This window comes from Tachyglossus aculeatus, chromosome 14 (assembly GCF_015852505.1).
Source record: "Tachyglossus aculeatus isolate mTacAcu1 chromosome 14, mTacAcu1.pri, whole genome shotgun sequence".
Lineage (NCBI taxonomy): Eukaryota > Metazoa > Chordata > Mammalia > Monotremata > Tachyglossidae > Tachyglossus > Tachyglossus aculeatus.
In genome coordinates, this window is record NC_052079.1 from 58,582,692 (window position 1) to 58,598,603 (window position 15,912).

Below are 15,912 nucleotides of genomic sequence, written 5' to 3' on the forward strand. Positions count from 1 at the left end.
AAACACTTGGAAAGCACAATTCGTCAACAGAGACAATTCCTACCTTTTTCTCCCTCTCCCTGTAGTATATGCTGGACTATTGGGCACACAAGAACACACACATACACACGAACCAGAAATCCTCTGTGTTCGAGAGGCTCTGGGCCTGTAACCTGTGCAGAAGGGCTGTCTCTAGACTGTAAGCTCACTGTGGGAAGGGAATGTGAGTGTTTATTGTTGTATTGTACTCTCCCAAGATCTTAGCTCAGAACTCTGTACACTGTAAGTGCTCAATAAATACGATTGAATGAATGAATGAAAAGATGGGCAGGAAGCTGTCCTTTTTAGAGGTAGGGCAGCCTGGTTAATCAATCAGTCAGTGTGGTTGTGGCTTGGTGGGCCGAGTGTGGGGCAGGGAGTCGGGAGAGCTGGGTTCTAGTTCTGGCTATGCCCCTGGCCTGCTCGGCAACTTTGGGCAAGTCCCAGAGAAATCTCTCCAAGTCTCAGCTTTCTCCCTTGTGAAGTGAGGTTAACCATGGCCACCCTGCCATCCTCTCTTCCTTCTTTCCTCCCTCCTGGGATACTCCTGAGGGGACAAAGAGGGACACTGCTAGAAGGGTAAAGCAGGCTATTCCTGGGAAGATAAAGCAGGCCACTGTTGTGCAGGTGCTTTGGAGGAATTAAAGTCCCACAAAGACCCATGGGGTCACTCTTCATCCTTTGACATCCTTAGAGTTCTGCTCAAAAGAAAAAGAAAAAGTCCTGTTTAGGCCGAATTTAGCTCTCATGGAAGTGTGACCCCCCATGGAGAGCCCCAGTCAGAATCCCGAAGCCTCAGGAGGCAGAATGCCAGGACGGAAATCCGACAAACCTTCCTGTTTCTTTCTTAAAGACATCTCATGGCTCCGCCCCTTCCTCTCCACCCACACAGCCAGCAGAGACCACAGGCTAATAATCCATGCCCTTGCTGCATACTGGACCTCAGGTGACCAAGTGGCAAATCTCAGGGCTGTAGTTCCATAGGGCTTTCACTGGTGAAATTTGGTCCAGTGGAGGCAGCACCCACTTCCAAAGAACTCTGGGAAAGCCCCCTCCCCACCCCACCCCACCCCCCATCACACTTCTCGCTGCCTCCCAGTGCAGCAGTGTAGCCAGTAGTTCTGCATTTCTTAGTTCCGGGGAGGCAGTGTGGCCCAGAGAACAGAGCACAAGGCTGGCAGTCATGAGCTCTGGGTTCTAGTCCCTGCTCTGCCCCAGCCTGTTTGTGATCTCAGACAAATCACTTCACCTCTCTGGTATTCAGTGCTCCCCCCTGTAAAATAGGGATCAGATCCCTTTCTCTCTCGACTTCCCTGTGATGCCAGACTGGCAACTTCTCGTGGGCAGGGATCAAGTCTACTAACTCTCTTTGTACTCTCCCAAGTGCTCAGTACAGCACCCTGCACATAGTAGACTAAGCTCCTCTGGACAGAGATTGTGCCTAACTCTATTGTCTTCTCCCAAATGCTTAGGACACTACTGTGCACAAAGAAGGCTGTAAGCTCCTTGAAGGCAGGGATCATGTCTACCAACTCTATTGTACTCTTCCAAGTGCTTTGTACAATGCTTTGCACACAGCAGACTGTAAGCTCCTCAAAGGCAGGGATCATGTCTGTTAATACAATTGTACTCTTCTAAGTGTTATTCATTCAATCGTATTTATTGAGCACTTACTGTGTGAGAGCATTCATTCATTCATTCAATCGTATTTATTGAACGCTTACTGTGTGCAGAGCACTGTACTAAGCACTTGGAAAGTACAATTTGGCAACAAATAGAGACAATCCTTAGCCATCAACAGACTCACACTCTAGAAGGGGGGAGACAGACAAGAAAATAAAGCAAAACAAGTAGACAGGCATCACTATAAATAAACAGAATTATAGATATATATATCATTAATAAAATAAATAGAATAATAAATGTGTGCATACATTCACAAGTGCTGTAGGGTGGGGAGGGGGTAGAGTACAGTGAGAGAGTCAGGGCAATGGGGAGGGGAAGAGGAGGAGATGAAAAGGGGGGCTCAGTCAGTGCTCTGCGCACAATAGACTGTAAGCTCTCTAAGGGCAGGGATCATATCTACTAACTCTATTGTTCTCTCCCAAGCACAGTGCTGTGCACACAGTAGACTGTAAGCTCCTCATGGACAGGGTTCATGTCTACTAACTATTGTCCTTTCCCAAGTGCTCAATATAGACTCTGCACACAGTAGGCACTCAATAGATACCACTGACTGATGGTGAAATGAAACATTTGATTAGAAAGCACTTTTAAAAAGTTCATTCACTAAGTCGTATTTATTGAGTGCTTACTGTGTGTGGAGCACTGCACGAAGCTCTTGGGAGAGTACAATTAACCGGCAAACAGACATTTCCGGCTAAAAGCAAGAAACACTCCAGACATTCAAGTGGTTGTCAAAGTGGCTATTGAGTGTCTACCATAGGCAGAGCGCTGCGTTAAACATTAGAGGAAAATCTGCAGGTGAAAAGTAGACCCAGTCTCTGCCCCCAGAGGCTCGGAGTCTAAGTTTAAGAGGGGAGGGGGTGGCTGGTGACAGACCCCCAGTGAATGTTCGGGGAGTGCAGTGTAGTGCATGACCCCGATCCACCCAGAAGAAATGGCCCCAGACTGTTACGTAACTGGAGAAAGGACTTCTTGGCTATCAGAGTGTCAGAAAGCTCTGTCCACTCTCCCTTGTGATGCCAGTCACCCCCACCAGGGCCCTGCTCCCAGGTCTTGCTCCCAGACCTTCCTCCCAGGCCCTGCTCCTGGGCTCTGCTCCAGGGCCTTATTCCCAGGGCAACAGGACATTTAACGCCTGTGGTCTCTGCGTTATTAGGTGATTATTCTCCGACGGGCCGATGAAAGCCAACGATGACTGGTTGTGGTTCACAGTCCCTCAACGCGCTGATGGTGGTTTTCTCCTTGCTGACCTCCACAGGTGAGAGGAGCTACCTGAGAGTCGGGGAGCCGACTGGTAGGATGGGTGACAGGGGGTGGTGGTGGAGGGGCAATGATTGGGAGGAGTGAGAGGCGGAAGGAGAGGCTGGTCTGTGTTTGGGAAGCAGCGACTCACCTCAGTCAGTGTTCACATATTTTTTCCCGGCTTGTTGCCCCACCTTAACTGTTCCATGATGTTTGCTCTGCCTTCTTGTGAGACCGTAGTAGTGATAATCAATCAGTCAATAGTATTTATTGAGCACTTACTATGTGCACAGCACTGTTCTAAGTGCTTGGGGGAGTATATTCAATAGAGTTAGTAAATGTTAAGCCCGTCCTCGAGGAGTTGACAGTCGAGTAATCATAGTATTAAGAGCTTGCTCTGTGCCAAGAGGCCTAGAGGACAGAGCACAGGGCTGGCAGGCACGATCTCCGCGTTCTAGTCCCATCTCTACCCCAGACTGCTGTGTGATCTCAGGCAAGTCACTTCACCTCTCTGGGCCACTTCACCTCTCTGGGCCTCAGTGCCCCTATATAAAATGAGGATCAGATCTCTGACTCTCTTGACCTCCCATGGGTGCCAAACTGGAAGCTCCTCGTGGACAGGGATTAATTCTACTAAGTCTACTGTACTCCCCAAGGGTTCAGTACAGCTCTCTGCACACAGTAGAATCTAAGCTCCTCTGGACAGGGATTTTCTATTGATTCTAGTGTAGTGCTAAATTCTGGGGGGAATGCAAGAAAATCAGATGAGGTACATTCCCTGCCTCATGTGGAATTCCCAGTCTAAGAGGGAGCAAGAGCATGCGTCTTAACCCCATTTTACAAATGAGGAAACTGAGGCCCAGAGAGGTTCAGTGATTCACCCAAGGCCCCTTAGCAGTCCAGGGGCAGAACCAGGACTCGAGCCCATGTCGCCTGAGTGCTAGGTCCAGGCTCTGTCCTCTGGGCCATGTTCCCCGATGGCCAGTTGAGGTCTTTGCTGGTGTCCCATGATCCATCAATCAGTCGCATCAGTCAGTCCTGCCCTCCCGGAGCTGACCCTCGGGTCCGGTGGGTCCCTTTCCCACAGTATCATCTGCGCACTTCCGCGTCTGCGAGCCGTATGCCGACCACAAAGGCCGCTACCACTTTGGCTTCCACTGCCCACGGCTCTCTGACGATAAGTCCTACATCTTCTGCTGTCACCATAACAACACCGTCTTCAAGTACTGCTGCAACGACACCGAGTTCCAGGCCGTGATGCGGATGAACCTCACTGGACACTCTGAGAGTTTCATGCACAAGTGAGTACTTGTGAAACCCCAGACCCGACCCCATGTGGGGAGGGTGGTGCCCACTGTCCCAGCGTGAGGCAGGCAGACGGGGGTGGGGGTCTGCTCGGAGTCTGTGGCCCCCATTCCTCCAGTCCCAGCTCCGGTTGGGTGGTGGGGATGGGGGGAGGGTGTGTGGGGACCCCTCCCCCAAACCCATCTGCCGCCATCACTCTGCAGCCGACTCCCAATCGGCTAAGGGGGGAGGGGTGCAATCGGTCCTTTTCGCACCTCCACCAGGCTGTTTTTCATAGCTAAATGTTACTCAAAATGTGCACATGTTTCCTGTTAATGACCTGCATTCATTAGGCCTGGTTTCCTAATTGGGCTTGTTGTCCTCCTGGGGCTCAATCACCCTGGTGAGTTATGATTCGGTTGATTTTGCCGGTTGTTTTGAGACTCAAGGTGAGCAGAGGCTAGGAGGGGTTAGGAGAGGCTAAAAGGGGTTAAGAGGGTCTAGGAGGAGAAAGCCAAGACCAGGAGGGGTTAGGAGAGTCTAGGAGGGTCTAGGAGAGATTAGCAGGGGTTCAGCTTGGCTCAGTGGGAAGAGCACAGGCTTGGGAGTCATGGGTTCTAATTCTGGCTCCACCATTTGTCAGCTGTGTGACTTTGGGCAAGTCACTTAACTTCTCTGTGCCTCAGTGACCTCATCTGTAAAATGGGGATTAAGACTGTGAGCCCCACGTGGGACAACCTGATTACCTTGTATTCCCCCCCCCCAGCGCTTAGAACAGTGCTTGGCACATAGTAAGCGCTTAACAAATGCCATTATTATTATTAAGAGGGCCTAGGAGGAGTTAGCCAAGGCCAGGAGGGGCTAGGGTAGGAGTTGAGTCTATTCTCAGAGAGAATCCCTGCTCTTGCATGGGATGAGCCTGCAAGGGGAGGGGAAAAACAGGGGGCCCGACTCTAGGAAAAGCCAGAGACTCAAGGGACCAGGCCCGAGTGTGGCTGTTCCCGGAATCTGTTCCCACAGGAAGCCATGTGGCCAAAAACGTCAGCGGGTTAAGAAGGGTTTGGATAGACACACAGAAAAGGATCTGTGCTGGGTCACTGGGGGAGCATCAGGGAGGGAGAGGGGAAAGTCAGGGGAGTCCGATGGTCCATGCTGGGTCACTGGGGCGACAGTCAGGGATGGAGCCGAGAGAGTCAGGGGGGTTGGATGGTCCCTGCTGAGTCACTGGGGGAGGGTCAGGGATGAAAAGGGGAGTGAGGAGTTTGGATGGTCTTTGCTGGGAAACTGAGTGGGGGCGGTGAGAGTGGGAATGAGGGGGTGGCCCCAGTGACCCTGGGCCATAGGAACCAGTTTGGGCACTCTCCATCCTAACGGCTGGCAGTGTAGATGAAGCCATTTTCTCTGGAATCACCCCCTGATTCCAAGCCACGTTTGTTTTCCCGGGGTCTTGGGGCTCCTGGGGGCTCCCTGGGCTCAGGATTTGAGTGAGGATCAGGCCCGTCTGGTCCCAGGGTCTGGACTCTCAGTAGAAAACAAAGACCTTTGGAAGGCCCCTCTGACAGGAGACAGCAACCCCCTGACCCCCAGGCAGTCACAAACCCCCCATCCCCCAGACCCCCAGCAAGTGTGGATCCTCTAACACTCCCCCGGCCCAGGCAGACCGAGTGCCGAGAGGGAGGAGGGGAAGACTCAGGTATCAGCACTCCTTCACCCTGCCAAGAGCCGGAAGACCGTCCACGCTATTTAACAGGAAAATATTTATATTCAGGAAACTATAAAAATAAACTGTGGAAGAAGGGAAAATTGGAGCCTGCCCCAAACCTCAGATGAGCAGTGATCCTCAGGATACACACTGTCTCAGCCCGGCAGGCCCTCCTGGGGGAAGGGGAGTGGCGGTGGGGAGGGTGGGGGGATGCAGCAAAAGCCCCTTGCCCTGCGCTCCAGTCCACTAGCTCACTCTCTTAAGGCATTACTCCCCTGGCTTCACAAAAGCCCCCTGTATTCTCACTGCCTTCCCCAGTTCGGGGCTGGGAAGATCCAATCTTGGAGCAGGGAATGATGCTCTGTAAGTGCTCAATGATTGTCGACAATCTGGGAAGCAGAGAAAACCCGGAGGGGCCAGGGGATTTTATAAAGAGCCACTCCCTCAAACCCCAAACCCCTTCCCTCACCGAAAAGCTCCTCAGAGAGTTTAGAGCATTCCGGGAATAAGATTATTGAGGATTGTATAGATATAAGCACACAAGTACACAAACAGGAATTTGTTCATTTGAGTATTCATTGAATGCTTTTTTTCAGAGCGCTGTGTTAAGTGCTTGGGAGAGAACAGCATAAACTTCAGAGCAGGTGCCTCTCTCTTTCCGTCTCTCTCTCTCTCTCTCTCTCACACACACACACACACACACACACACACACACACACACACACACACACACACACACACACACCGAGCTAGATGAGAAGCATAGCTACAATTGCTAAGAGCAAGAATGTGGAAAAACAAGTGAGCTTAAGTGGCTCTCCACACATAAATGCTATGGCAGCCTGGAGTCTGGGAGGCCATGACTACTTGGGGGAAATGACTTCTGGATGAACAGAAGGAGAAGGAGGGAGGAGGAGAATAGGGAGAAGGAGGAGGAGGGATTGCAAGAGGCTTCGCAGATGGGGAGCCCTGTGGCCAAGTGGATTTTTGTAGGGGTTCCAGGATGGTGAACAGGGGACAGAGACAGAAGAGTGGAGAGGCAGGAGATGGTGAGGCTGGGAAGATCCAGGGTTGCGATCTAGGAGCAGTAGGGCTCAGGAACTGCCAGGTTAAAAATGAGTAGTCCTGGAGGATCTGGGGGTTGTCATAGCATCTAAATGACTCTAGGTGCCCCCGGGCACACCCACACCCAAGCCCCCTCCCTACCAGGCTGACTCTGGAGTCAGAGTCCCTGGGGTGCAGAGTCTATCTGCTGCTAGGCCGGGAGCCAGAGAGACTGAGGTTTCCCTCCCCAAAGGGCTTCAGACCACAAAGAGCTAATTGGCTTTGAGATTTTAAATTAATCTCATTTCACAAGTGCTTGATTCTCAGTCTCTGCTTCTCTCCCAGTTCCCACTTTTTCACAGGGTTATGCGATCTTGACATGTGAGGGTCACCCAAGTAGTGCAGAAAATATTTTTCTATATTGAATCAGTGGGCTGGTTTGCTCTGTGACCTTGGGCCAAGGCAGTCAACCTCTCTGGGCTTCAGTTTGGTCTTCTGTAAAATGGGAATCAGACCCCTGCCTCTCTACACCTAACAATGATCCTGGGGTGATGATGATGGCATTTGTTAAGTGCTTACTATGTGCCAAGCACTGTTCTAAGCACCGGGGTAGGTTCAAGATAATCAGGTTGTCCCACGTGGGGTTCACAGTCTTCATCCCCATTTTACAGATGAGGAAACTGAGGCCCAGAGAAGTGAAGTGGCTTGCCCCAGTTCACACAGCTGCTAAGCGGCGGAGCCGGGATTAGAACCCACGACCTCTGACTCCCAAGCCCGGGCTCTTGCCACTAAGCCACGCTACTTCTTGCGCTGCTGTCCCGCCCCGCATAATGTAAGGGTAGTGTTCTTTCGTAAAGCCAGATCCACCTTGAAGCAGCCATTTTAGAAGAAGCAACATGGCCTACTGGAAAGAGCACAGGGCCTGACTCCATCACCTACTTCCTATGGAACCCAGGGCAAGTCACTTGACTTCTCTATACCTTAGTTTCCTCAACTGTTTAAAAATGGGGATTCAAGACCTGTTTTCCCTCCTAAATAGACTGTGAGCCCCATGTGAGATAGGGATGGTGTCTGACCTGATTAACTTGTATCCACCCCAGTGCTTGGAACAGTCAGTCAGTCATATTTACCAAGCTCTTACTGTGTGCAGAGCACTGTACTAAGAGCTTGGGATAGTTCAGTACAACAGTAAACAGGCACATTCCCGGCCCACAATGAGCTAACAGTCTAGGAACAGCAGAAGCTTAACAAATACCATCATTAACTATCAATGGGAAGTGGAAATGAGACAATTTGTAGTTAAAACGTTTTGGAAAAATAAAAGCCCTTATCCACAAATTTAGGGTCCCATTATGATTGTTACGGGTGCTTTTTTTCTACTGGAAATGTTTGCTTGTGAGCTCTGGAAGTAAACGGGGACCTGGACAAAGACCCACAAGCCAGCCAGGTTTTGTTGTTTGTTTGTTTTTTGTTCTTTTATTGTATATATGGCATTTGTTAAGTGTCTACTACATGCTAGGCACTGGGCTAAGAGCTGGGGTAGATACAAGCTAATCAGGTTGGACTCAGTCCATGTCCCACTTGGGGCTCACAGTCTCACTCCCCATTTTACAGATGAGGTAACTGAGGCACAGACAAGTGAAGTGACTTGCTCAAGGTCGCACAGCAGACAAGTGGTGGAGCTGAGATTAGAATCCATGGTCTTCTGATGCCCAGGTCTATGTTCTATCCACTAGGCCATGCTACTTCCCTGACCAGATGATTCCAGTCAAGAATGTTTTAATCTGAAAAATACAAATAATTAAGGTCAAAGCACTTTTTTTTAACTCAGATTCCCAGGACTCATTAGACCACGGGCTTGGTCATAGAGGGTCATCACCCAGTCATTGCCCAGTTCTCCAACTGGGCCCCTACCAGGACAGTTGAGTGAATCAAGTGCTGGCAGCCCTCTTGAGGACTCCCAGTCTGATTGGTCCAGACTTGACAGCCACAGCTGTGACTGCCCAGAAAAGGCTGTGACTTTTCTTGATGTTGATACTGGTATTCTTGTTATTTTGCTATGTACTAAGTGCCTCCTGGGAGCTAAGTGGGAAGCAGCTTGGCCTAATGGATAGAGTACAGGCCTTGGAGTCAGAAGCACATGGTTTTTTTTATGTGTAGTATTTGTTAAGCACTTACTATGTGTCAGGCACTGTACTAAGTGCTGGGGGAGAATGCAAGCAAATTGGGCTGGACACAGTCCCTGTCCCACATAGGGCTTACAGTCTTAATCCCCACTTTACAGATGAGGTAACTGAGATACAGAGAAGTGAAGTGACTTGTCCAAGGTCGCACAGCAGACAAGTGACAGAAGGATGGCCCACCTTCAGGAGAGTCACCCCGGTGCTCAACCCCAGTCCATCAATCTGTCCATCAGCTAATCCACTGATAGCTTTGACTGTCTACTGGGGGCCAAGCACTGGACTGACACCTCACCAAGGATGGTAGAGACAGAGGATATGATCCCTGCCCTCAAGGAGCTTATAGTCTGCTAAGTGCACAGCACTATACTGAGTCCCTGGGAGAGTACAAAAAAGTTAGCAGATACAATCCCTGCCCTCGAGGAGCTACCAGTCTACTGGGTTCAGAGCACTGCAGTAAGCATTGAGCGCAGAGAACCTACTTACCAACTCTGTTATAGTGTACTCTCCCAAGCACTTACCATAGTACTCTGCACAAAGTAAGTGCTCAAGAAATATGATTGACTGAATACAAAAGTTAGCAACAGGATACCTGCGCTGGAGGAGCTTACGATCTAGCAGAAAGCAGAAAAAACACATTGTAGGGTCATTTCTCATTTTCCTGGGATCTGAATCCCCCCCAAGAATCCCAACCCCACATATCCTGTGGGATCTCAGCCTCCAGAGCCTGCCCAGCTGAACTGTAAGATGGGCTCCTCGGAAAGGCTGAGGCGGGGCTCCATGGAACTGATCCCCCGCTGTGCTCAGAGCAGAGGGAGGCTGAGACTCTCCAACGTTCAAGCTTTAATTACTGCTTCCCACAAGAAAAGCGGGGTGTGATGGAGGACATTAGATCTGTGCTTCAAAAGGGGCCTCGCCGTCAGGAAGGCTGCCTCATCCTCTGTATTTTCAAACAATTTGTCGGCCCTGGGCGGCTCTGACAACGCAGCTGATGGCTTACAGAGGGGTTCTGGGCCAGGCTGGGCCAGGCTTGTCAGGTCTGTCCAAACGGAAGGTGGTGGAGAGGCCCATGCCAAAAGGACAGAAGAGGAAGAGTCATCCGGCCCCGGACAGGACAACATAGCCAACCAGAGGGGGTGGGGTGTTCTTGTTATCTCCCTAGTCTGGATGCCCCGAAGAACACGAGGGACAGGATGGACCCAGGGTTCTCCTCTGGGCCTATGGTCCAGGTGAGCGGACTCGAGGAGGCTCCCCTCGACTGAGTTTGGGGCACCTTGTGAGCCACTCAGCCCTCAAGCTAGGAGCTGGGGTTCTCTGGCTGGCCATGTGGACAGACCCCGAGCCCTAGGGGGAAGTAGTGTGCAGATGGCTGGGGACCCCGTCCTTCCAGAGTCCATGGCCCTGGCCACAGGGAAATAACCAGTGATTTTGATCCCACCCCTGCTGGGACAGGTCAGTGTAGTCCATCTCTGAGAAGACTGTTCAGAGATGGACATCAGCTGGACATGAGCAGGAGCCTTGGGATGGACACACACCCAACTAAGCCCCCTGACTCTCTCAAGTGACCCAGCACAGACCATCCAAACCTCTTGACTCTCCCCTCCCCATCCCTGACTCAACATTGAGTGACCTATCATGGACCATCCAACATCCCATGATTCTCCCCTCTCCACCCCTGACTCTTCCCCCAGTGACCCAGCATGGACCACCCAATATCCCTGCCTTCTCCCTCTCCCTCCCTGACTCTCCCCCAGTGACCTAGCATGAACCAACTAACATCCCTCTGGCTCTCCCTTGTTTTCCTCTAGTGAACCAGCATGGCCCAGCTAACCACTGGTTTATACAAACCCTTCTGGACCCCGCTGATATTTCTATTTTGCACCTGTAGGAACAGATTCCATATGTTCATTCCCTGCCAGGGGAAGGCATGTTTCTTCTATTTGAAACCCTTGACTGTTCAATTCCTCCAGGGGCCCCTCTTCCCTGTGCTAGGAAAAAATAGCCCAGATCCCAGACTGGCTCCTAAATATTCCAGATCCCAAGCAGGTTTCAAAATAGCCCAGAACCTGGTCCAGCTCCAAAATATTCTAGATCCCAGATGGACTCCAAAATATTCCAGATCCTTGACCGGCTCCCAAATATTCCTTGTCCTGGACTGTCTCTAAAATAGCCCAGATCCCAGGCTGGCTCCAGTATGTTCCAGATCCTGGACCAGCCCTGATAGCCCAGATAGCCCAGATGAAGAACTGCCCTCCAAGTAGCCCAGATCACACAAGGGTTGTGGCTGGTTCTGCCTGGTGTCCCGTTGCCTTGGTTTCTAAACATTGGGCGAGCGCGATCTCGGGCCTATTGGCCCCTGGTGCCCCACCCTTCCAGCCCTGATCTCTCCCCTGCAGCAACTACCCTGCCCTACTTGGCGTCTGGGTGTATGGCTTCTTTGTGCTGGGCCTGCTGGTCCTGGATCTGGTGCACTACTCGGCAATGAACTATGATGTCTGCAAGCTGTACCTGGCCCGCTGGGGCCTCCAGGCTGCGTGGATGAAGCCGGGGCCGGGCCCTTGGGGCAGCCCTGCTCAGGCTCCACCACGCCCGGACCGTGCCCGGCCCCCACCGCCTGTCTCGGCCCCTGCCGCCTCAGCCTGTGCCACGTCGCCACCGGGACCTGCTCCAAAGGGGGACTCGCGGAAGCCGACGTTGCTCTCTTTTCACAGCTCCTCCGCCTGGTAAGTGCTTACAAAGTTACTTAAGTAAGCAGCATGGCCTACTGGATAGAGCATGGGCCTAGGAGTCAGAAGCTCATGGGTTCTAATCCTGGCTCCACCACTTGTCTGCTGTGAGCCCTTGGGCAAGTCACTACACTTCTCTGTGCCTCAGTTACTTCATCTGTAAAATGGGGATTAAGACTGTGGGCCCAATGTGGGTCAGGGACTGCGTCCAATCCACCCGACTTGCTTGTATCCACCCCAGAGCTAAATAAAGTGCCTGGAACATAATAAGCACTTAATAAGTACCACTATTATTATTATGATTATGTGCAAAAGGCCAACTCCGTGATTCAGGTAGAATCTGGCTTCGGGGTGGGTGGGCACATGGAAGGTCCACTCATGTCTACATGGGTCACTGCCCTCTTGGTCCCAGATGACATCTCCAACTGCTATTCCCCAGCCGGGCAGCACCGGGGCAGGGAATAAGCCACTTCTCTTTTTGTCCTCTCCCCAGCATTCAGCACAGTGCTCTGCACATAGTACACTGTCAGCTCCTTGAGGGCAGAGATTGTTTCTGCTCACTCTATCCCCCACTCTCTGGGCTCATTTCTGGAAGCTCCTGGATTCCCGATTTAAGTAGCAGCTTTCCAGCGGGCATGTCCAAGTCGCAGGATCTCATTTCTCCCGACGAGTTCAACTCACAGCCCAAACCATCATCATCATCATCATCATCATCATCATCAATCGTATTTATTGAGCGCTTATTGTGTGCAGAGCACTGTACTAAGCGCTTGGGAAGTACAAGTTGGCAACATATAGAGACAGTCCCTACCCAACAGTGGGCTCACAGTCTAAAAGGGGGAGACAGAGAACAAAACCAAACATACTAACAAAATAAAATAAATAGAATAGATATGTACAAGTAAAATAAATAGAGTAATAAATATGTACAAACATATATACATATATACAGGTGCTGTGGGGAAGGGAAGGAGGTAAGATGGGGGGATGGAGAGGGGGACGAGGGGGAGAGGAAGGAAGGGGCTCAGTCTGGGAAGGCCTCCTGGAGGAGGTGAGCTCTCAGTAGAGCCTTGAAGGGAGGAAGAGAGCTAGCTTGGTGGATGGGCAGAGGGAGGGCATTCCAGGCCCGGGGGATGATGTGGGCCGGGGGTCGATGGCGGGACAGGCGAGAACGAGGTACAAGGTACCAGGGTTTTCTGAGTTGCTTTTCCTTTCTCTCCTGGACAGTCCCTCAAACTGACCTGTTTAGCCAACCAGTCAGCCAGCCAGTCAGCTATCTGAGCATCCAGCTGGCCATTCCCACATTTCTCAGATCCCTGCCAGAATTCGCCGGCCACTTGAGAAATTGTCCCTTGAAAAATCCAGAAGCAGCCAGCACCTCCCACCCGCGAATCAGTCCCCAAACTGAGGAAAGCTGGGTCATCCCAGACCAGACCCCAGGCTGTGGGGAGTGTGCTGACAAAGCAGACTCCCAGGAGCCCGCATTAAAACACCAGCACTGACTGGATAAGCTCGAGACCAAAGTGTACACACTCACACATGTACATACATGCACACACACACACACACATACACACTTGGCTAAAGGAGCATTCAGTAGGCAAGGTGTTGATCAGGGAAGGCCTCCCGAAGGAGACCGACTCTAGTCAGAATGATGCTTGCCTGGCTGAAGCCTCCAAAGAAATGGCATGAAAGATTTCTCGAGACAAGTAACCACTCTGACAGGGGCTGACTCACTTAGACCATGCCCATGTGTGTACATTTCTGCGGCTGGGAATCTGGACCACTGCGGCCTGGTGGCTAAGGGAAGACTGCTGAAGGGTTATTTTAGTGGGACCCTGGAATTCGCAGTCTGCACCTCCCCACAGAGACATCTCAGAGGGTGGGGGCAGGGGGGCAGCCATCCACCCGCCCCAAACCAGTGGTGCTTCCTTCCACAGGGCTAGGTAGGGCCACGTAGCATCAAATACTTGCTAAATAGTTGAGAAACAGTGTGGCCTAGTGGATAGGTTCCTCTGGGAGTCAGAGGACCTGGATTCTAGTCCTGGATCTGCTGCTTGTCTGCTGTGTGACCTTGGGCAATTCACTTCACTCCTCCATGCCTCAGTTACCTCATCTTTAAAATGGGGATGAGGACTGTGAGCCCACTGTTGGGTAGGGACCATCTCTATATGTTGCCAACATGTACTTTCCAAGCACTTAGTAAAGTGCTCTGCACACAGTAAGCGCTCAATCAATACGATTGAATGAATGAATGAATGAATGACTGTGAGCTCCATGTGGGGCATGGACTGAGTCCAATCTATTTGTATCTACCCCAGCCCTTAGTGCAATGCCTGGCACATACTAAGTGCTTAACAAATACCGTAAAAAAAAAGTGTCTAGCAAAAATGCCTGGTTTCAAGGGACAGCCGGTTCAACTGCACTCTTGGTATGGAATCAAGCAGAAACCGTTCTCTCCTACATCTCATTTTGAGCTTCATGCTGTTGCCGGGGTTATAAATCAATCATTGGCCCTGATAGCAGAGCAACCTCGTGTCCAAGGCAGCAGCCTCCTCCCTCATTAGCAACGAGAGGGAGGAAAGCGCTGGCTGGGAGGTGTAGCGGTCCAGTGGGCAGAGCCTCGCTGGTGTCCGGGAGCCAGGAGACCCAGATTATAATCCTCTTGGTCCTGGAGTCTTCCTCAGATGCCCTCTTCAGGTGCTTCTCCCAAGCTGGGCATTCACATCTACCCTGAGTGAATGGGTGTGTGAGTGAGCATGTTGGGGAGTGAATGCAAGTGTGAGGAAGTGAGTAACTGCATGAGGGAGAAAGCGAGTGCCAGGGGAGTGAGTGTGAGAGAACACAAGAGTGAGTGTGTGTATGAGCATGTGAGGTACTGAGGACATGAGAGAGGGAGTGAGTGGGTGAGGGTCTGAGTGGGTGAGGGAGTCAGAGTGAGTGAGTGAGCATGTGTGTTAAGGAATAAGGGAAGCCACAGACATTAAGGTGGTTAAAGGAGTCTGGGGGAGACAGTCAGAACTGATCCCTTCCTGGCTGGTCCTTGTGCTTGGAATCCCCAGATTCCTGACACCCGGATCCCCAGGTCTGTATCCCCAGGTCCCCGGATCATCATCATCATCATCAATAGTATTTATTGAGCGCTTACTATGTGCAGAGCACTGTACTAAGTGCTTGGGAAGTACAAATTGGCAACATATAGAGACAGTCCCTACCCAACAGTGGGCTCACAGTCTAAAAGAGGGAGACAGAGAACAAAACCAAACATACTAGCAGGGCTCTTCCCATCAACCCATTCACCTCACTGCATGCTTAAACTCATGACCTGCCCTCCTACCTCAGGATCTGGGTCTGCACTTAGGATTGACGCTGCTGTGCTTTCTCCCTAGAAACAAACAGTCATCCATGTGCCTCAGGTTGGGAGAGGAGATGTCAAAGCCCCAACCAACAGCTTCCAGCAGGAGATCCTGCACGGCAGGGACCCGGCCGGGCCAACATGTTGACGGGGAGCCAAGATTGCGGTGGAGGGCCAAGATGGCGGCAGAGGGCCAGCATCCCATGCCCCTTGGGACCCTCCCACTGAACGGCAAGGGAAGAGGTGTCCCGGGCAGGGCTTCCCCAGGCAGATGTCAGTAAGCAATATTTCTGTGTTCAACTGTCTCTCGGATGCAGCCGATGGTGGGGCTCAGGGGGGGGTCAATGGCTTGTTCACGGCTCTGGATGCCTGGTTTCCAGACCACGAGTTAGGCTGAAGACAATCCCCGCTTCCCCGCCTTCACCCAATCCACTGCCCCCATGAGCAGAGCACCGCTCACCAGAGCACTGAGCAAGAGGGTCCCAAGGGGTCCGGTGGACATGGGCCACAGCAGGGTGGGCACTGGAGCTCAGACCGGCATGGTGTCGGGGCCCCTCCTCTCCAGACCTGAGGTAGAAAGGCCTCCACCGGCACTGGAGGAGAGGGGAAGGCTCATCGTGGTCCAGTCGGCTTAATTTGGACGGTTGAAAGGGGATGGGGGTTGGGAGGAGAGGG

At 51.7% G+C, this 15,912-nt stretch overlaps 1 protein-coding gene across 1 annotated transcript in view; it reads left to right on the forward strand.

The window, feature by feature from the left end:
* Positions 1–15,912, forward strand: part of SHISAL1 (shisa like 1) — a 30,608-nt gene extending 14,696 nt beyond the window's left edge. Inside the window, exons 2-5 of the mRNA XM_038756616.1 lie at positions 2,861–2,962; positions 4,034–4,247; positions 11,553–11,879; positions 15,272–15,912. Of these exons, the coding sequence (XP_038612544.1) occupies positions 2,896–2,962; positions 4,034–4,247; positions 11,553–11,879; position 15,272 (609 nt within the window). The 5' untranslated portion in view covers positions 2,861–2,895 and the 3' untranslated portion in view covers positions 15,273–15,912. The remainder of the gene's footprint in view (positions 1–2,860; positions 2,963–4,033; positions 4,248–11,552; positions 11,880–15,271) is intronic.